Below are 15,596 nucleotides of genomic sequence, written 5' to 3' on the forward strand. Positions count from 1 at the left end.
AGAGGCGTCCCTGGGGTTTTCATGTGGTGGCAGTGAAGCCTCCTGTCAATAAGAAAGCTGATAGTATTCTCCCAAGCCCAGATGGTTGGTTGGGATGAGAACACTCCAAGCTCTCTGAGTGTTCTTCCCACCCCCACTTTCTTGCCTCTGCACACTCTTCTCTGCCCCACAACCTCTCTCTCTCTCTCTCTCTCTTTTCTCATTCCTTTCCCTGGGGACACCTGAACAGCCAGAGGACTCTCCCTAGATGATCGAGGATCGATCATCGATAGGGAGGGTCTAACATCTTGTGATAGCTTTGGTAAGAAAATGGAGCCATGGATCAGCCAGAGTCCCCAAGGAGAGAATCCAGACTGGAGACCGAACCCCCATACCCCATCTGGACCCTTTCCCGTCACAGCTCCCCTTCCCTTCCCCCACTCAGAATCCTTTTCTGGGGACTCCAAAGCCTCTGGGCTCAGCCCCACCCCTTTCCCAGCATCCTAAAGTTTGGGGGCTGCATTCAAGTGAGAGATTTCCAAGTCCAGGTGTGTTGGAGGGACTTCTGAGGGCAGCTTGTCCAGCAAGAGCAGGGGGAAAGTGGCAGCCACCGCTGCTGTGTCTGAGGACATCAGCGGAGATTCCTGAGAGACCCTCTGCCCTTTCCCCTCCCACCAGCCCAGGGAGCGGGGACCAAGCTTGCTTATTGTCACCTGACGCTGGGCAGCCGCTGATCCCATTGGTGGAGCCAGATTCGGTCTGGCTCTCTCGTTCTTTCTCGCCTTCTCTGCCTCTCTCTCTCCCTCTCCTCCACGCTGCTTTGATTTCGCTCTTGCCTCTCCTTGCACTCGGCTGGGAACATCGCCTCTCTGGGGGCAGCAGCCGTGCGTGCGCTGCAGAGCCAGGCAGGAGCTGCCTTCGGGGCATGGAAGAAGCCTCTTTGGCAGCCTCAAGAGGAGCGAGAGGAGCGAGCGAGCGCCGCTGCCTGTGACCCAGGCGTCGCCGCTGCCCCTCTCCCTGGGGAGAGCACGTCCACACAGAGGTCTCTCCCTTCCCTCCCTTCCAGGTCTTCCTCTGCAGAGCCCGGTGGAGCCAGGTGAGTGCGCGTCCTCCCCAGAGCATCCTTCTGTCAATTCTGAGAGCAACTCAGGTGGCAAGGGGCTAGGAGCTGGGCGCACCAGGGGCCTGCCACCGTCCACGATGCCCACCTAGATTGCCAGGGCCAACGACCTTGTCCCCTGTCCCCCAGGGCCTTGGCAAAGGGATTAACAGCTGGATCCAGTCCCCTGGGGCACCACAGTCAGTCACCCCGTGACCATTCTGCTGCAGTCAGCTATGCCAATGGGAACAGCGGGGTGGGGGTCAATGTCCCCCCTGGCCAGTGGGGGCTTTTCTGGAGGGGCATGGGCAAGGGCTGTCAGTGTGTACGGCACGTAGGCATGCTTGCGAGGAGACTGGAGGTTTGCTTGCGTAGATAGTTCTGTATGCACGCACTTCTGCTTTCGTGTGGGCTTCCGCCGCTGGGGGGCCTGTTTAGGGACATATGTTTCTTGTACACGTGAGCTACGTGTGTGGGGGCTCACTTCTCTGAGTAGCCTTTGGGTTCCGGGGGTGGGGGCAGTGTGAGGCGGTGTATTTATGGAGTGGACATATCCTTGTCATGTGTGTGGGAGGACATGGTGAGGGAGGGATTGCATGTAACTAAAGGGTTTCTATGTGGGGAGGGCAACTCCGGAGCAGAAAGGGGTAGGTAGGTGGAGAGTGTGGGCAGAAGCCACTGTCTGTGCGCAGACCCACATAGCTGTGCAAACCTGTTGGCATGTGGAGGATCGGGGCTGGCAGAGTGTGGCTAGGGACAGACCAGGTTTTCAAAGTCTGGCTCTCTGAGCCTGGAGAAGATTTGAGAGAGGCTACCGGGATCTGGGCGGGGATGGACACATGTGTGAGTGTGCATGTGTGTGTGCAAGCCGGCGTGTGAGTTGCGTGCCTTGTGTGAAGGAAGCACGGGTGCCTGTTGGCAGCCGTGGCTTTCTTTTTTTCCCCAAATATGGCTTGCGACTAGGTGTGCATGCATATGTGCATGTGTGAGCCTGTGGACTTCAACATGTGTGGGTCTGGGTGGAGGTGTGACAGCTCGTAGAGGGAAAACTGTGGGACATTCTCGGACTGTGGAAGGTGGCGGAGGCACCTGAGTGCATAGGTGAGTGCATGGGAGCGAGGCTGTCTGAGGAGGTGTGGGCAGCCCTTCTGTGGCAGGTGTGGGTGGCACATTCGGCGCATGTGTGTGCGTGCGTGTATGTGTGTGCACTCATGGGCCTGCCTGTGTGTGGGTGTGTAACTGCTTGTCTTGGCAGTGTGGGTGTTTCTCAGGTGCTGTCTCAACCTGTCCCTCACACCCTGACGTTCCCCAGGCACCTGGACTTGGAGAGCTGGGGCTCACACCCACCCTTGGTCCACCCTGGCTTTGCTGTTCTCCCAAGTGTCACTCACGACCACTCTCCCAGGCTAGCACAGGGGGAGTAATCTCAGCGCTTCTAGAATTGTAGAAAGGAAACGATGAACCAGGTCCCAGGTCTGCACCCCCCCCCAAAATGGCTGCTCCTCTCTCTGGGGGAGAGTCTGAGGAGAGGAGTACTGAGGCAGGAATAGGTGCCCACCTGTGAGGTAGGCAGAGACTGAATCTGCTGTGCGTGGGAGGTGGTCACTCAGGCCCTCTGTGGGGTAGGAGTATGTCTGTGTTGGGGTGTGTATCTGTGTGTGTGTCTGTGTGCATACATGTGTCTCCCTGGGAAGCTCCTCACTGGGAGCCCAGAGCATACCAAATCCCCAAGTCTCCACATCTGTCCCCATGAATTATAAACTGGTTTATTATACAGTTGTTTCACAATCCTATCATGCTTTATTTTGGGATGGACCTGGCAGCACCCCCATGCTTGTTTATCACAGGACTCCCTGCGCACAAGCCACCAATGTGTAGCTGAACTTCATGACGGGTAGGCTTAGGGTAGGAACCCAAGATGAAACGAGGGCTCAGGGGGCATCCTGGAACAGGTAAAAGCCATCACCCATATCCTTCCCTCTGTGCCTGCCACTCAGGCGCCCACGGATGAATTTAGCCCACCAGGCTCCACAACAGGCTTTAACTGACAGTCAAGTGTGGGTTGGATCTTCTGGAAGCTATAAATAGAAGTACCTGCTTTTGAAGGCATGAGGTACCCTCACCCTTAGCACCTGGGGAAAAAGAGGAGAAGAAGCAGAGGGGGAGAAAAGGAAACAACATTCTGGGAAGCTGAGGTGTGCTGGGATGGGACTTCAGAAGGAACCAGGAAGGCACGAGCTCCACTGGGCACTAAGCAAAGGGCCGGAAGCAAGTCCAACCCACATTCATGTTCTTATCCCAGAGACAGTCCCGCCCCTCTCCCTGCCCCTCTCCCTTTCCACCCTGTTCCCCAGCGCTCATGAGCCGGGCCACAGTCAAGGCCAGTGTTAGCTCTTGCTAGCTAAAGCACAGGTGAGCGCCAGTGGTGTGGCCCTCTAATCCCTGAAACAGCAGCCCGGGTGGAAGCAAAGGGGTGAGAGAAGAGGAAGATGAAAGAAAATGTAGTTACTCGAAAGGGAAAGACAGAAGAAGAAAAATAACAGTAAAACCATGTGCACCGACGCGTATACACATGCCATGCACATCACACACATATCTCGCACGTGTGCACGCACACACACACACAAGGGGACACAACCTTTGCTCAATGACTAAGAGTTTGGGCTCTGGAGTCAGATGTGAGTTCAAATCACTTCCTAACTGCATGACATCTGGCATCTCAGTATCCCCCCAACCTCAGTGAACCCATCTGTAAAATGGGGATAATAATAGTACCTACCTATGGTGAGGCTTGCTTGAGATGATGCCTGGGCAATTATCACCACAGATCGGCCTGTCGTGGATGGCAAAGGTAAAACAAATTATTCAAACGAGTCGAGCAACAGAGGATCAGCTGAGAGGAAAGAGTGACAGTTGAAAAGTTAGGGGTGGAAGAAGAGCTATGGCCAGTGCTGGCCCCTCTCACCACTGGTATATCCATGTGCATCTCCGTGGCGCTTGGACTCCCAGTCTTGCATCCTGGCAACCCTCCCTGAGTCACCCTGAGGGAGGAGGGAGGTCTGAGCCCGAGCGGCCTGGCACCCTTGGCCTCTTGGCTACTGGGGCCCTCTGCCCACCTCAACCCTCACGCTGGTCTCCTCGGTGGGTGCTTCCTGTCTCTCCTACACCGCCTCATACAGTTCTCTCCACCCCCACCCCCTTCTCTTTTCACGCCTGCTGGCTGAGGGCCCCCCCCTCGACTCCATCTGCTGCGAATCTGTCCTGTCGGCGTTTGCAGCATTCCCACTGCCTCGGCCACCTGTCAGGTGCCATCTGCTCCGCAGACCCCTCTGAGGAGAGCCAATAGCCCCCGCAGGGGGGACACCCCATCCCACCCTTGGTCCTACCCCTCTATCTTCCCATGCACTCTTCCCATCTGATGTGATGAGGTGGGTGCAATCAATGGATTCCCATGGTTCCAGTTTGCAAAGGATGTTGGGAACGAGACATTCCAGAAAACTCTGGTGGGGAGGAAGGGGGTAATTCTTCCTCTCCCCTCAGTCCCCACAGCAGCCAAGCCAGAGGGGAGCATGGAGCTGCTGTCCACGCCCCACAGCATCGAGGTCAACAACATCACCTGTGACTCCTTCCGCATCTCCTGGGCCATGGAGAACAGTGACCTGGAGAGGGTCACCCATTACTTCATTGACCTTAACAAGAAGGAGAACAAGAACTCCAACAAGTTCAAGCACCGGGTGAGTAGAGGGTGCCCAGAGGGCCTCTCGCTCATACCCCTCCTTGAAGGAGGCAGGGTAATGGAGCGCAGTGTGGTGATAGTCAGGAGTCAGACAGGCCTGGTTCAAACCCAGGCTCTTCTCAGTGTGGAAACTTAGGAAAGTTATTTAGCCTCATTGAGCCCAAGTCCCTTCACTGGTAAAAAGGGAATAATAATGCCAGCCCCCACGGGCCTGTGAGAGGCTTCCGTGAGGTAATGTTTGCACGGTGTCTGCCTTGGGGCCCAGCTATCCTGAACACCATTATCGGCCTCATGACTGGGCCTTCAGACGGGGTGGGAAAACCTGAAGGGGGCCACAGACACCACACCTGGGGCTGGCGTCTCAGGGAATGACAAAGCCCCTGACTCAGGAAGCAGCTTTGTTGTTGACCGTGTGGGCGACATGGGCCATGGGAGGACTGGGGCTCTTTGCTTGGTCCTCACTGACCCCTCTTAGACTGCTGTGATCCTCTCTGCCCCTGGCCCTCTGGCCTACTGGTGGCTGGGTTGAGGAGAGCAACATGGCCGAGTCCTCCACTGGCTGGGGTGTCCTTTCCCTGGGTTAAAGCCGGTGTGGGGGTGGGTGGGAGGAAGGCTCCCATCTTCTCAAGCTGGCAGAGAGGAAGGGGGAAGAGTGAGGTGGGAAGGAGCTGGTTCCCACGACGACTGCATCATGTGGGTTACTCACCCTCTCTCTCTTTGGAACTGGCTCTCTCGATCTGGGTGTCTTTTGGCAGGCCAGTTGCCACGGTGACGTGAATGTTCAACACCACCCCCTTAACCCTCCCCCCCCACAAAGAATAAGGCATATTTTCCCTTCCTCCCTGGCTCTCAGCATTTGCTGTTGCCGTGGAGACAGCACTGCAGTGTGCAGAGCTCTTTAAGTCTCCCTCGAAAACGGAGGTCTCAACGTCCTCAACTTTTCGGCCTCCACCCCCGGGGCCTTTCTCCTTAGTTCCCAAGAGAATGGGCATCAGGGGGGATTACAGAGCGGGGGAGGCTGGGGGTTATCTGTATGGCCTTTCCAATGGCCACTGCTTGCTTCCGCAGGAAGATGGTGGCCAGGGCACCCAGCCATTGAATCATGGAGAATTTCGCCCTCCTCAGGCCGCCTGGGGGCTGGCTGGGGAGCATGAGGCCTGGCAGAATGCCAAGATTGGGAGTGACCCCTTCTTTGACTCTAGGCTCTCTGCATCCCATTTCTCAGGATGTCCCCACCAAGCTTGTGGCCAAGGCCGTGCCACTGCCCATGACCGTGAGAGGCCACTGGTTCCTGAGCCCTCGCACGGAGTACAGCGTGGCTGTGCAGACGGCAGTGAAGCAGAGTGACGGGGAGTACCTGGTATCCGGCTGGAGTGAGACGGTCGAGTTCTGCACTGGGGGTGAGGCCCTGCTCTCCCGCTGCTGTGACACATCAGGCTTAGTTAGGGTCAGGAGGGGGCTGAGTCCTAGCCCTGAAGCCACTTATGCACACCTCCTGTCGGGCTTTGGCTGACAGGGCGGCCCCATGGACAAGACCCACACCTGCCCCCGACAAGCCTGCGGTCTGACACAGGAGGCAGACATCAGGGCTCCTAGTCGTGTTGGCAAAACCTCTTCCATACGGGGATGTCCTTTTCTGGCTCTGGGCAAACATACTGTTTTAAATTGCGGCAAAATATACGTAACACAGAGTTTCCCATTTCAGCCAGTTAAGTGTGCGGGTCGGCAGCATTAAGTCCATTCACAGTGGTTGTGTGACCAATCTCCAGGAGCTTTTCATCTTCCCAAACTGAAACTCTCTACCCTCCCCTTCCCTCCTCACTTCAGCCCCTGGCAACCACCGTTTCACTCTGTGTCTTCTGTAGCTATGACTATTCTTGGTATCTCCTGTGAGGGGAATCATGCAGCATTTGTCCTTCTGGGACTGGGGTGTCGGCTCTGTCATTTTACTCAGCATCATGTCCTCAAGTTTGGTTTGTCCGTGTTGAGCATGTGTCAGAATGTCCTTCCTTTTTAAGACAGAATAATAGCCCGTTGTATATGTAGACCGCACCTTGTTTATTCGTCATCGGCCGATGACAGTCAGTGAGTAGGAATAATAATAATAATCTCATTTGCTCGTCTCGAGTCTCCGCTTAGCCAGGGAATATGACCCCTATTCAGGGGTCCTGCAAACCCTCTTAGCAGAATTTTGTTGGCAAATTCCAGCACGAATAAGCACCAGGCTTATGTGTACCTACCTGGTCGTGGATGACCCGGGATCTGCACTACAAATAGTCCACTCTTTTGGTGTCCACAGTGAGAACTGCTCCAGATCTCTCTCTGTCACAAGGAGAGGGCAGGGAATATTCCTAGCCCCAGGCTTCTGAGGCGGCTGGCTCCATCCTCTGCCAGGGCCCATGCCCTAAATCTCCTTGACTTGCCATTCTCTTTCAAGCTGTGCTTTTTCTTAGCTCGGCTGTAAAGCTCCACTCTGGGGTGCTCTTGCTCCCTGCGGGGAAAGCCTCTTGGTTTACCCCAGAGCCCCACCCGCAGTGGGAGTTCAATTCAAACTGGGGAGCTGGGGATGGCTGCGGTCCCGTCCCCACTCTTCTTGCCAAACCCAGCACCCTGGCCAGGGCTACATCTGCAAAGGAGGAAAGGGCACCTTTTTCTAATCTGTACAAAGGCCCTGTCTTGGTTGGCAGCAGCTCTGCCTGGGGCCCAGGACTCCTCTTCACATGAGCATGGCCGGGGATCCCAGCTCCTGGGCCCCCTGGTATGAGTGTGTAACTGGGCAGCCCCTGCCCCTTTTGGACTTAGCGAGCCTGAGCCTCTGGCAATGGGAGGGCGGAGGTGATAAGGACAAACAGCATCCAGCTGTCATTGTTCCCAGCTGGCCCCCCTGGCCTGCGCCTGTGTGGTCCAAGGTGCTGTGACTATTTGGTATCCCCTGTTGCTCTGAGGACAGGGGTGGGCTGACATACTCTGTGTGCAGTGGGTGTGGGGTGGGGCGAGGCTGTGATACCCAGCCTGACCCTGGACTTACCAGCTGGGATTCTTGCAGATTACGCCAAGGAGCACCTGGCGCAGCTGCAGGAGAAGGCCGAGCAGATCGCAGGCCGCATGCTCCGCTTCTCCGTCTTCTACCGCAACCACCACAAGGAATACTTCCAACACGCCAGGTACAGTGTGGCTCCCGGCAGGGCTCCGGTCTTGCTTTCCACCCCGCCTCTGTTCTGCCTGGAGGGCCCTGGCTGTCTCACGTCACACCCACCTTGTCACTGCCAGCCCCTCCTAAGGAGACCCTATGATCTCTTACCCCAGGCTGGCTGCTGGGGGGACAGCTGGCTGCTGAGGACTGGGCTCCAGGGAAGGAAAGGGCTCTCGGGTTGGGGCTGCATGGGGGAACCATGGTATCTGGCCTGGGTGAACAAGATCTTGGGTTTGCTCTTTCTTCGGGATAGTTCCTTTTCACTGGGTTCTGATGCCACGGGTCAGCTATCTTTCCAATTCAGGCCCTGGGTCCTAGGGGAAGGTGGTGAGAGGAGCACAGGGCGAGAGGATTCTGTGCATGAACAGTCCTAGTCTTCAAGCTGTGTACTGTGGAGCCTGGAGGCTCCAGGGAGGTGTTGCAGGGCGTTTTAAGGGGGGGGTAATGAGGGGTTGATGGGGGAAATTAGGGTGAGGCTTGGTGGGCCCCACACCTGTCGTTCAACTGAAGCAGCTTCGATTTCATTGTCTATCGACTGCCTATGTATAATATCCTTTGGGAAAGAGAGGGGTTCTGTGGTCCAAAAATATTTGATCCAATTGATGATCTGGTCCAACCCACCCAGCCTACAGATGGGGAGCCTGAGGCTCAGGGAGACAGTAAGTCACCAGTCACCTGGGACATCCAGGACACGACAAGGGTGAAGCTGTCTGGGGCTGCCCATCCCCCCAGGCCAGCTGACACCTGCTCCAAGTCTATGCCCTTCTAAGGCTGGGCTAGGGCAACCTGCTAGTCTTATTGTCTTTGTCATTGCATTCAGCTGGGGTGGGGTGCTCCCACCCTACCCCTGGGTGGCAGGGAGCGAGTGGGGTCTTTGGTTTTTGTACTAAAGAAGAGAGGCAGCAAGGTGAATGGTGAGCACACTGGTCCAGTTCCAGCTCCTCTGTTAGCAAGCAGGCAAGAGAGGGAAGGCACCCATATGTGCCAGGATGTAAAGATGAATAAAGGATGGAGTCCCCCCTCTTTTTTTTTTTTAAGATTTTATTTATTCATTTGACAGAGATCACAAGTAGGCAGACAGGCAGGCAGAGAGAGAGGAAGGGAAGCAGGCTCCCCGCCGAGCAGAGAGCCCGATGTGGGGCTTGATCCCAGGACCCTGGGACCATGACCTGAGCCGAAGGCAGAGGCTTTAACCCACTGAGCCACCCAGGCGCCCCCGCCCCCGGAATCCCCCCTCTTGAAAATCTGAGAGTCTATCAGTGGGACAGTATAGACAGACGGAGTATAAGAAGTATGTGTGATTGTTGGGTAAAATTCAGTGTCTGCACACAGTAGGCAGCCAAAGTTTTGTGGAATAGAAGGGCCTGATGTTCCTGGAAGATTCCGGAGAAGAGGGGACACCTGTGTGGGGCCTGGAAGGATGATTAGGAGTTTACCGGGCCAGGTTAAGACAGGTGGGAAAAGCAGTCCAGGCAGAGGGAAGAGCACCGCAAAGGCACAGAGGCAGGAAAGTTGGGGTTCATGTGTGGCTGGAGGATGTTATTTGTGGGTGTGGGGATGGTGGGAGGAGGGGTCACAAAGACCAGATCTTGATGCCCTTGCTTTTCATGGAAGCTCCACCAAGGGGTTTTAAGCTGGGGAGGGGTAGGTTCAGACCTCTCCTCTATGAAGGAGTGGGTTGCATCAGCCCATCTCCAGGGCTCTCCCAGCTCTCACATTCTGGAATGTTCTATTTGCGATGGACGGAGGCGGCAGCTGGTGGGAAAGCTGGGAGCCGTGCTGGCTCCTTTCTCAACCACACATAGCAGCCAAGGCTCAACCCAGCTAACCAGCAGCATTTTCTCTTCCCTTTGGCATTTTCCCCCTGGGATGGGTAGGACCCACTGCGGGAACATGCTGCAGCCCTACCTGAAGGACAACAGTGGCAGCCATGGCTCCCCAACCAGCGGCATGCTCCACGGCGTCTTCTTCAGCTGCAACACAGAGTTCAACACAGGCCAGCCTCCTCAGGACTCCCCCTATGGCCGCTGGCGCTTCCAGATCCCCGCCCAGCGCCTCTTTAACCCCAGCACCAACCTCTACTTTGCGGACTTCTACTGTATGTACACAGCTTACCACTATGCCATCCTGGTACTGGCCCCCAAGGGCTCCCTGGGGGACCGCTTCTGCCGTGACCGCCTGCCCCTCCTGGACATTGCCTGCAACAAGTTCCTGACCTGCAGCGTGGAGGATGGGGAGCTGATCTTCCGCCACGCCCAGGACCTCATCCTGGAGATCATCTATACGGAGCCCGTTGACCTGTCCCTGGGCACCCTGGGGGAGATCAGCGGGCACCAGCTCATGAGCCTATCCACTGCTGACGCCAAGAAGGACCCCAGCTGCAAGACCTGCAACATCAGTGTGGGCCGCTAGGGACTCCTGGGGAGCTGGGGGGCTAGGGAGAGATGACAGGCAGGGTGGCGATGGGTGGCATAGGTTCAGGGAGCTGGCTTTCTCTCCCCTGCCCCCCGCTCCCTCCACGCCACGGCCTCCCCCTTTCCCACCCCTAGGCGTTAGAGGCAACAGAGGGTGCCCCCTTGGTAGGCGTGGCCTATTCACCCCCCGGGTGGACTTGGTAACGCTTCTTAGCCTCCGTAGGTTGGTGGAAGGAGGGTAGATTTCCCCGTTCCTGGTTTCCCCCAATCCTGCTGTTTCTTGCTTCTTCCCAGCCTCCGTCTCATGGAAACTTACAGCCTGGGGGCTGTAGCTGAGCAGCCGCCCCGGGCCAGAGCCCACGTGTTGCTTGCCCGCCCCCAGAGGCGCTGCAGAGAGCTGCCGGGCGCTCGTCTTTAGCCCCGCCCACCGCACTCAGGGCCAACCATAGAATACCCCTCCCCTCTGTGCGGGTCCCGGGGGCTGCAGACTCCAGGCCTGGCCCTATCCCTCTATACATAGTCTCCTGCACCGCTCTGACCCCCAGCTGCTCCTTGATCCCCAGCACCCTCTTCCTGCATGGGGAGAGCTGTCTTTCACCCCCCCCCCCTTCTCCACCTGCCCTCTAGAAAGGGGCCCTCTTTTTCCTCTTGGCTTTGGGGGCTCCGGGCTGTTGGGACTTTTCCTTTCTCGTCTGGAGATGCTGTATACCCCAGCGTATCTTCTCCCTTGCTCAGAGCACTGAGGTCTGCAGTGGCAGCCACTGGGGTCGAGGAGGGGGACAGAGACCCCTGAGACCCAGAGGTACCTCTTCTCAGCCGGAAGTGGGCCGCCTCCTGCCCCGAGGGGACTCGGTGTGGAACTAGAGTTGCGGGGTTTCCGAAGAGCTCTGGCACCCTGCCTGTGCGCTTTGCTCGCTCTCTCTGCCGCGGTGCCGTGACTGCACTGTGCCTGCGTGTGATCTGGACTGTGGCTTCCCTGCCACCGCACCTCACACCCCGCCCACTGGCACTGTCTGCTCCCCACCGCGAGCCTGTTGGCGGAGAGCCCCTTCCCTGGGGAGTTCTTGGAGAAGTCTTCCTAGGCCTCCCAGCGTTTTCGCCTATCTCCTACTTTGGTACGGGTCGTGAAGGTGGTGAGGGTGGACCCCTGGGATAAGCAAAGGGGGTGGGGGGGGCGGGTGGAGGTGTGGATGGAGGCAGCTAGCTGTTTGGGAGGATGGTGGAGGTGATGTCAGGCAGAGGACAGCAGCCCCCACAGTGACAGCCAGATTTCTGTAGTGAAGTACAGAAGGGGCCAGAAGGCCAACAAGGCCATATCTCAGTAAGGGCGCAGGTGGGACAGCTGGTCGCCTCTTGTGTAGCCACAGGGAGTGGTGTGGTCAGCTGTCTCCATGGCATGGAGCAGGTCTGGAGGCCCTGGGAGATGCATGGAGGAGAGGACATGGGCCCCCAGGCCTTTTCCCCCTCTGCTGACTGCGTTGCTGTGGGGGGTGGCCCTCTGCTCTCTCCTGGCCCTGTGTCTGCCCTGAGCTGGGGGCACACCCGCCTGTGTTGTGCTTGCGACCGTGCATCAATAAAGCGCCATGGCCTGAGAGCCTGACTCTCTGTGAGCTCTGGGAGGGGTGGGCAGTTGTACAGTCACAGAGGAACTCACCCAGGGATGTCCCCCAGGACGAGACATCTGGAACCGTCTCCGAGGGTGTTCCAAATCTCACTGCAGGAGGCAGGGCTCGGAAAGCAAAGCCGGACTGCTAGCTTGGAAGGGAATTTTGGAGGTCTTTTGGTATTCCTCTGCACTTTGCAGAAGGGGAAACTGAGGCCTCTGAGAGGGGAACCTGGGGCAATCTGGAGACACAACCAAGGTCCCCTGTTTGGAACCCTTCCCCATGCAGCAGCCTGCCACTGCAGATGCTGCTGAATCTCCCTCCTCCAGAGCCCAACTCTCCCCTCCCCAGCAGGGCTCCTCATTTGCAGATCTGAGTCACCTCTGCGTCTATTATTATGGACTTATTAAAATGATCCTCTGCTGGAGTAGAAAAGTTCCAGAAAAATTAGAGTCACCTCGCTGACACTGCCTGGCTCAGGACCAAATGTAACATGTGTCATTCAGAGCTTGGGGCAGAGCCTCCTTGGGCTAGAGGAAAGTTGAAAGGCAAAGGACTATTCCGGAGGCCCTCCTATGGGCCAGGCATTTGGCCAGGTGCTTTCACACACATCGGTTCATGTGTTTACAATGGCCCTGTGCCATAGTAGTCCCATTTAACAGATGAAGAAACTGAGGCACAAAAAGTTAAAAGACTTGCCCATGCCTTCCAGCTGGTAGGCAATGGTGCCTGGATTTGATTCAGAAGCTGGAATCTTCCCATTCCACTGTCCTGCCTCGCCTAGTGTATGCCAGGAGCCACCTGAACAGTGCGACATGGGCAGACCGCTCTCAACACATGGCCCTGGAAAGGGTCTCCCCTGGACATCTCTTCTGGCTGATCAGGGCTGCACCTTGATCTTGAATAACACCAGGGGGGGCTGTGGAGTCACAAATGCCAAGGTACCTTCTTTTAAAGGCGAGGTGAGCAACAGGGGTGTCTAGAATTCCGCAGATTGGGAATGACCTCCAGGGCCCATCCTTCCTTCCTCCGGTCAGGAGACCCCCACCCCACCCCAGAATCCTTCAGGGGTGCAGGGTTTTCAGAATCCTTCCTGGATTAGTCTTCCTTTTGTGGAGCCAAAGGAAAGATTGGCTCCCAGTGTCCTCTTAGTGGGGGATGAAGGCAGCCAACTGAGGTGGGGGAGGGGTTGGGGCCACTTTCCTTGCTCTTTCCAGATGGCCGCTCTGCTCTGCTCGCCGGTTGCTGGAGGCGCTTGTCAGAGCTGGGTCAGGGCACCGGCTGGAATCTGGCCGCCTGGAGGTCCTTTCTGGCTCGCATCCCTCTAATCTGACCTGATGGAGGGAGAGCGGTCTACATGCAAGTGAGTGCACGTGTGTGCCACACACACACCACCTCCCTAGACACACTTGGCTGCCACAGAGAGCCACAAGGTAAGGGACGACCCTGAACTGTAGCTGCCACTGTCCAGCCGAGGCGCCACCCGACTTAGCCCTGCTAGCAGGCAGAGAGGGAAAAGGAGGCAGTGGCCATCAAGGGGTGCCTTCAGGTGACAAGTGGGGTGTTCTGCTGTGGGGGCACAAATACAAAGACACACCCAACAGAGACACATGGTTGCATGCCCTCATGCCCCCATGTTGTCTCATGGCTCAAGCCCCTCATGCTGTCTGTTTCTGTCTGTTTCTGTCTCTCTGCTGGCATCTTTCTTTTTGTCTTGGATGGATGACAGTCTCCCCAAGGTAGTGGGTGGGAAGGTGCCAGTTCTGAGGACCCTCATGGTTTTGCATGGTTTTGGTATGTGTCTCTTTCCCATGTTAGGAAAAAAGGTGGCAGGGGTTCCAAGGAAAGGGATGAGGAGGGACCATTCCCCCAAATGGAGGGAGGCCTTCAGGAAGCTGAGCTGAGGTGATTGGCCATAAAACAGCTTGGCCACAGCATCTGGAGGAGATTGGAACCAGATGTTCCTGAGGTGGGGGAGGGGAAGCTGTGGGGCTGGGAGGAGGTTGGAGCAGGAGAAGCAGGCTGGTCAGTAGGAGGCTGTTGTTGGGGGCCTCGTGTCTCTCTGAGGAAGACATCTGGCTGCCCTCTCCCCACTCCCCAAGTCAGACACTATTTTTGCAAACTGGAGCAGCAAACCTTTTCACAGATTCTAGAATCAGCCCTGTGTATAGGGACAGTCAAGCACAGGGTGTGACTTGGGAGGTGCCCAGAAAGGCTACCAGCTAGCCAGAAATGTCTCCTGCTGTCCCACAAGGCCCCGCCTTGCTGTGGGCCAAGCATGGCCTTCTCTGGCAGGAATACTTCTGCCCTAAGCTCCTAATGCTTGACTGGAAACTAGTGTACCCAGAAGTTTCCTTTTTGCATAGAAAGAGAATAGTCCAGGAACTGGAAAACTGTCTGGCAAAGAGAAGGAAAAGAAGGCCCATTTACAGAGAGCCTCCTATTTGTCAGGCACTGTATCAGTATCTCCTCTAAGGGCATCTCATTGTTTCCTTGAAACCCTGTAAGATGTTGTCACTCCAAGTGTCTGGATGAAGAAACTGGGGCTCAGGGTGTTTAAAGGACTCACCCAAGGGCACGCAGCCACCAAAGGGTAGAGTTTGTGTTCGAAACTGGCTATATTTGCATGCAAGCTTATGACCTTTTGAAGACAGAGGAGCATATAGGGTTAGACGGAGGGGAAGGGAAAAGGAGGAAAGAGAAAGAAGAGGGTGGTAGTGCAGGGCATGTGACTTTCCTTCGACTTTAGTTGAGCCACACTTGGCCCTAGGAGCTCCCCCGCCCCCTTACTGCTAAGAAACCCCACCCTTGGGCTGCTTGGAGACTAAACCCTGGGTGTTCTTATCCACCTCAGCCGTGGCAGGAAGGTTTGCCGGGGACAGGGGAGAGGCTTGGGGAGCAAGGGCCGCAGGGAGGAGACAGCTGGCCAGCACCATTGGACAAAGGATGGCAGAGCCATGTCTCCTGACTGCCAGGCTAACACTGTTGCCCCGGCCTCTGGCCTCTGCGGGCTAGAAAAGCACTCCCAGAGGCAGGAGCCTGAAGCTCCATGGTGTGCGCTGATCTCAACCTGGGAGCATGGTCTGGGGCAGGTCCACCTCGGCTCTTCTACTCCTGGCCATGTACTCAGGAGTGAAGGAGCCCTCAGGGACTTGAAGATAGTTGGAGGAGCAAGGGTCCCTTCCTCTGACATGGAGTCAGCTCAGCTGCGGGGTGGCTAGCTGCACTGGAGTTGGCCTGGTCTAGAACCCAGAGGGTGAGGGTGGGTGGGGCTCTGAGGGCATGTGCGCTCATTAAGTTCTGGAATATGTATCAGTGGTCTGCACCCAGGTCCCAAGCAGCCTCTACCACCCAGCGGCAGCCTCTGAAGACAGGCCCAGGGCAGACAGCGAGGGCCAACCAGCATGGTCCCTGTGTCACTAGAAGGGTCTGGGTCTATGGCAGTGATGGAGTCTGGGGACAGGGGCCTGGGGTGGCTGCCTGAGCTGCTCCTGCCTGTGGCATTGCTGTTCCCAGAGCTCTTATTCAGGGTGGAGGACCCCCTGCTCTCTGTGGGCTGGAGCTCTGAATT

The 15,596-nt window shown here is 56.7% G+C and overlaps 1 protein-coding gene across 1 annotated transcript; it reads left to right on the plus strand.

Annotated features, from left to right (window-relative positions):
• The first annotated feature begins 717 nt into the window (after positions 1–717).
• On the plus strand, positions 718–12,015 carry LOC123930050 (phytanoyl-CoA 2-hydroxylase interacting protein). The gene is made up of 5 exons (XM_045986262.1): positions 718–1,075; positions 4,619–4,812; positions 6,040–6,214; positions 7,861–7,978; positions 9,885–12,015. Exons 2-5 carry the CDS (start codon positions 4,648–4,650, stop codon positions 10,417–10,419), a joined length of 993 nt encoding a protein of 330 aa, XP_045842218.1. The 5' UTR covers positions 718–1,075; positions 4,619–4,647; the 3' UTR covers positions 10,420–12,015.
• The last annotated feature ends 3,581 nt before the right edge of the window (positions 12,016–15,596 follow it).

This window comes from Meles meles, chromosome 2, assembly GCF_922984935.1.
Source record: "Meles meles chromosome 2, mMelMel3.1 paternal haplotype, whole genome shotgun sequence".
NCBI classification, from domain to species: Eukaryota; Metazoa; Chordata; class Mammalia; order Carnivora; family Mustelidae; genus Meles; species Meles meles.

What these genes read in the sequence shown, in the direction of transcription:
- LOC123930050 (XM_045986262.1), top strand. Translation starts at nt 4,648, where the DNA reads ATGGAGCTGCTGTCCACGCCCCACAGCATCGAGGTCAACAACATCACC. An exon ending in CCAACAAGTTCAAGCACCGG is followed by an intron (nt 4,813 to 6,039) that starts GTGAGTAGAGGG and finishes CCCATTTCTCAG; the next exon opens with GATGTCCCCACCAAGCTTGT. An exon ending in GGTCGAGTTCTGCACTGGGG is followed by an intron (nt 6,215 to 7,860) that starts GTGAGGCCCTGC and finishes GGATTCTTGCAG; the next exon opens with ATTACGCCAAGGAGCACCTG.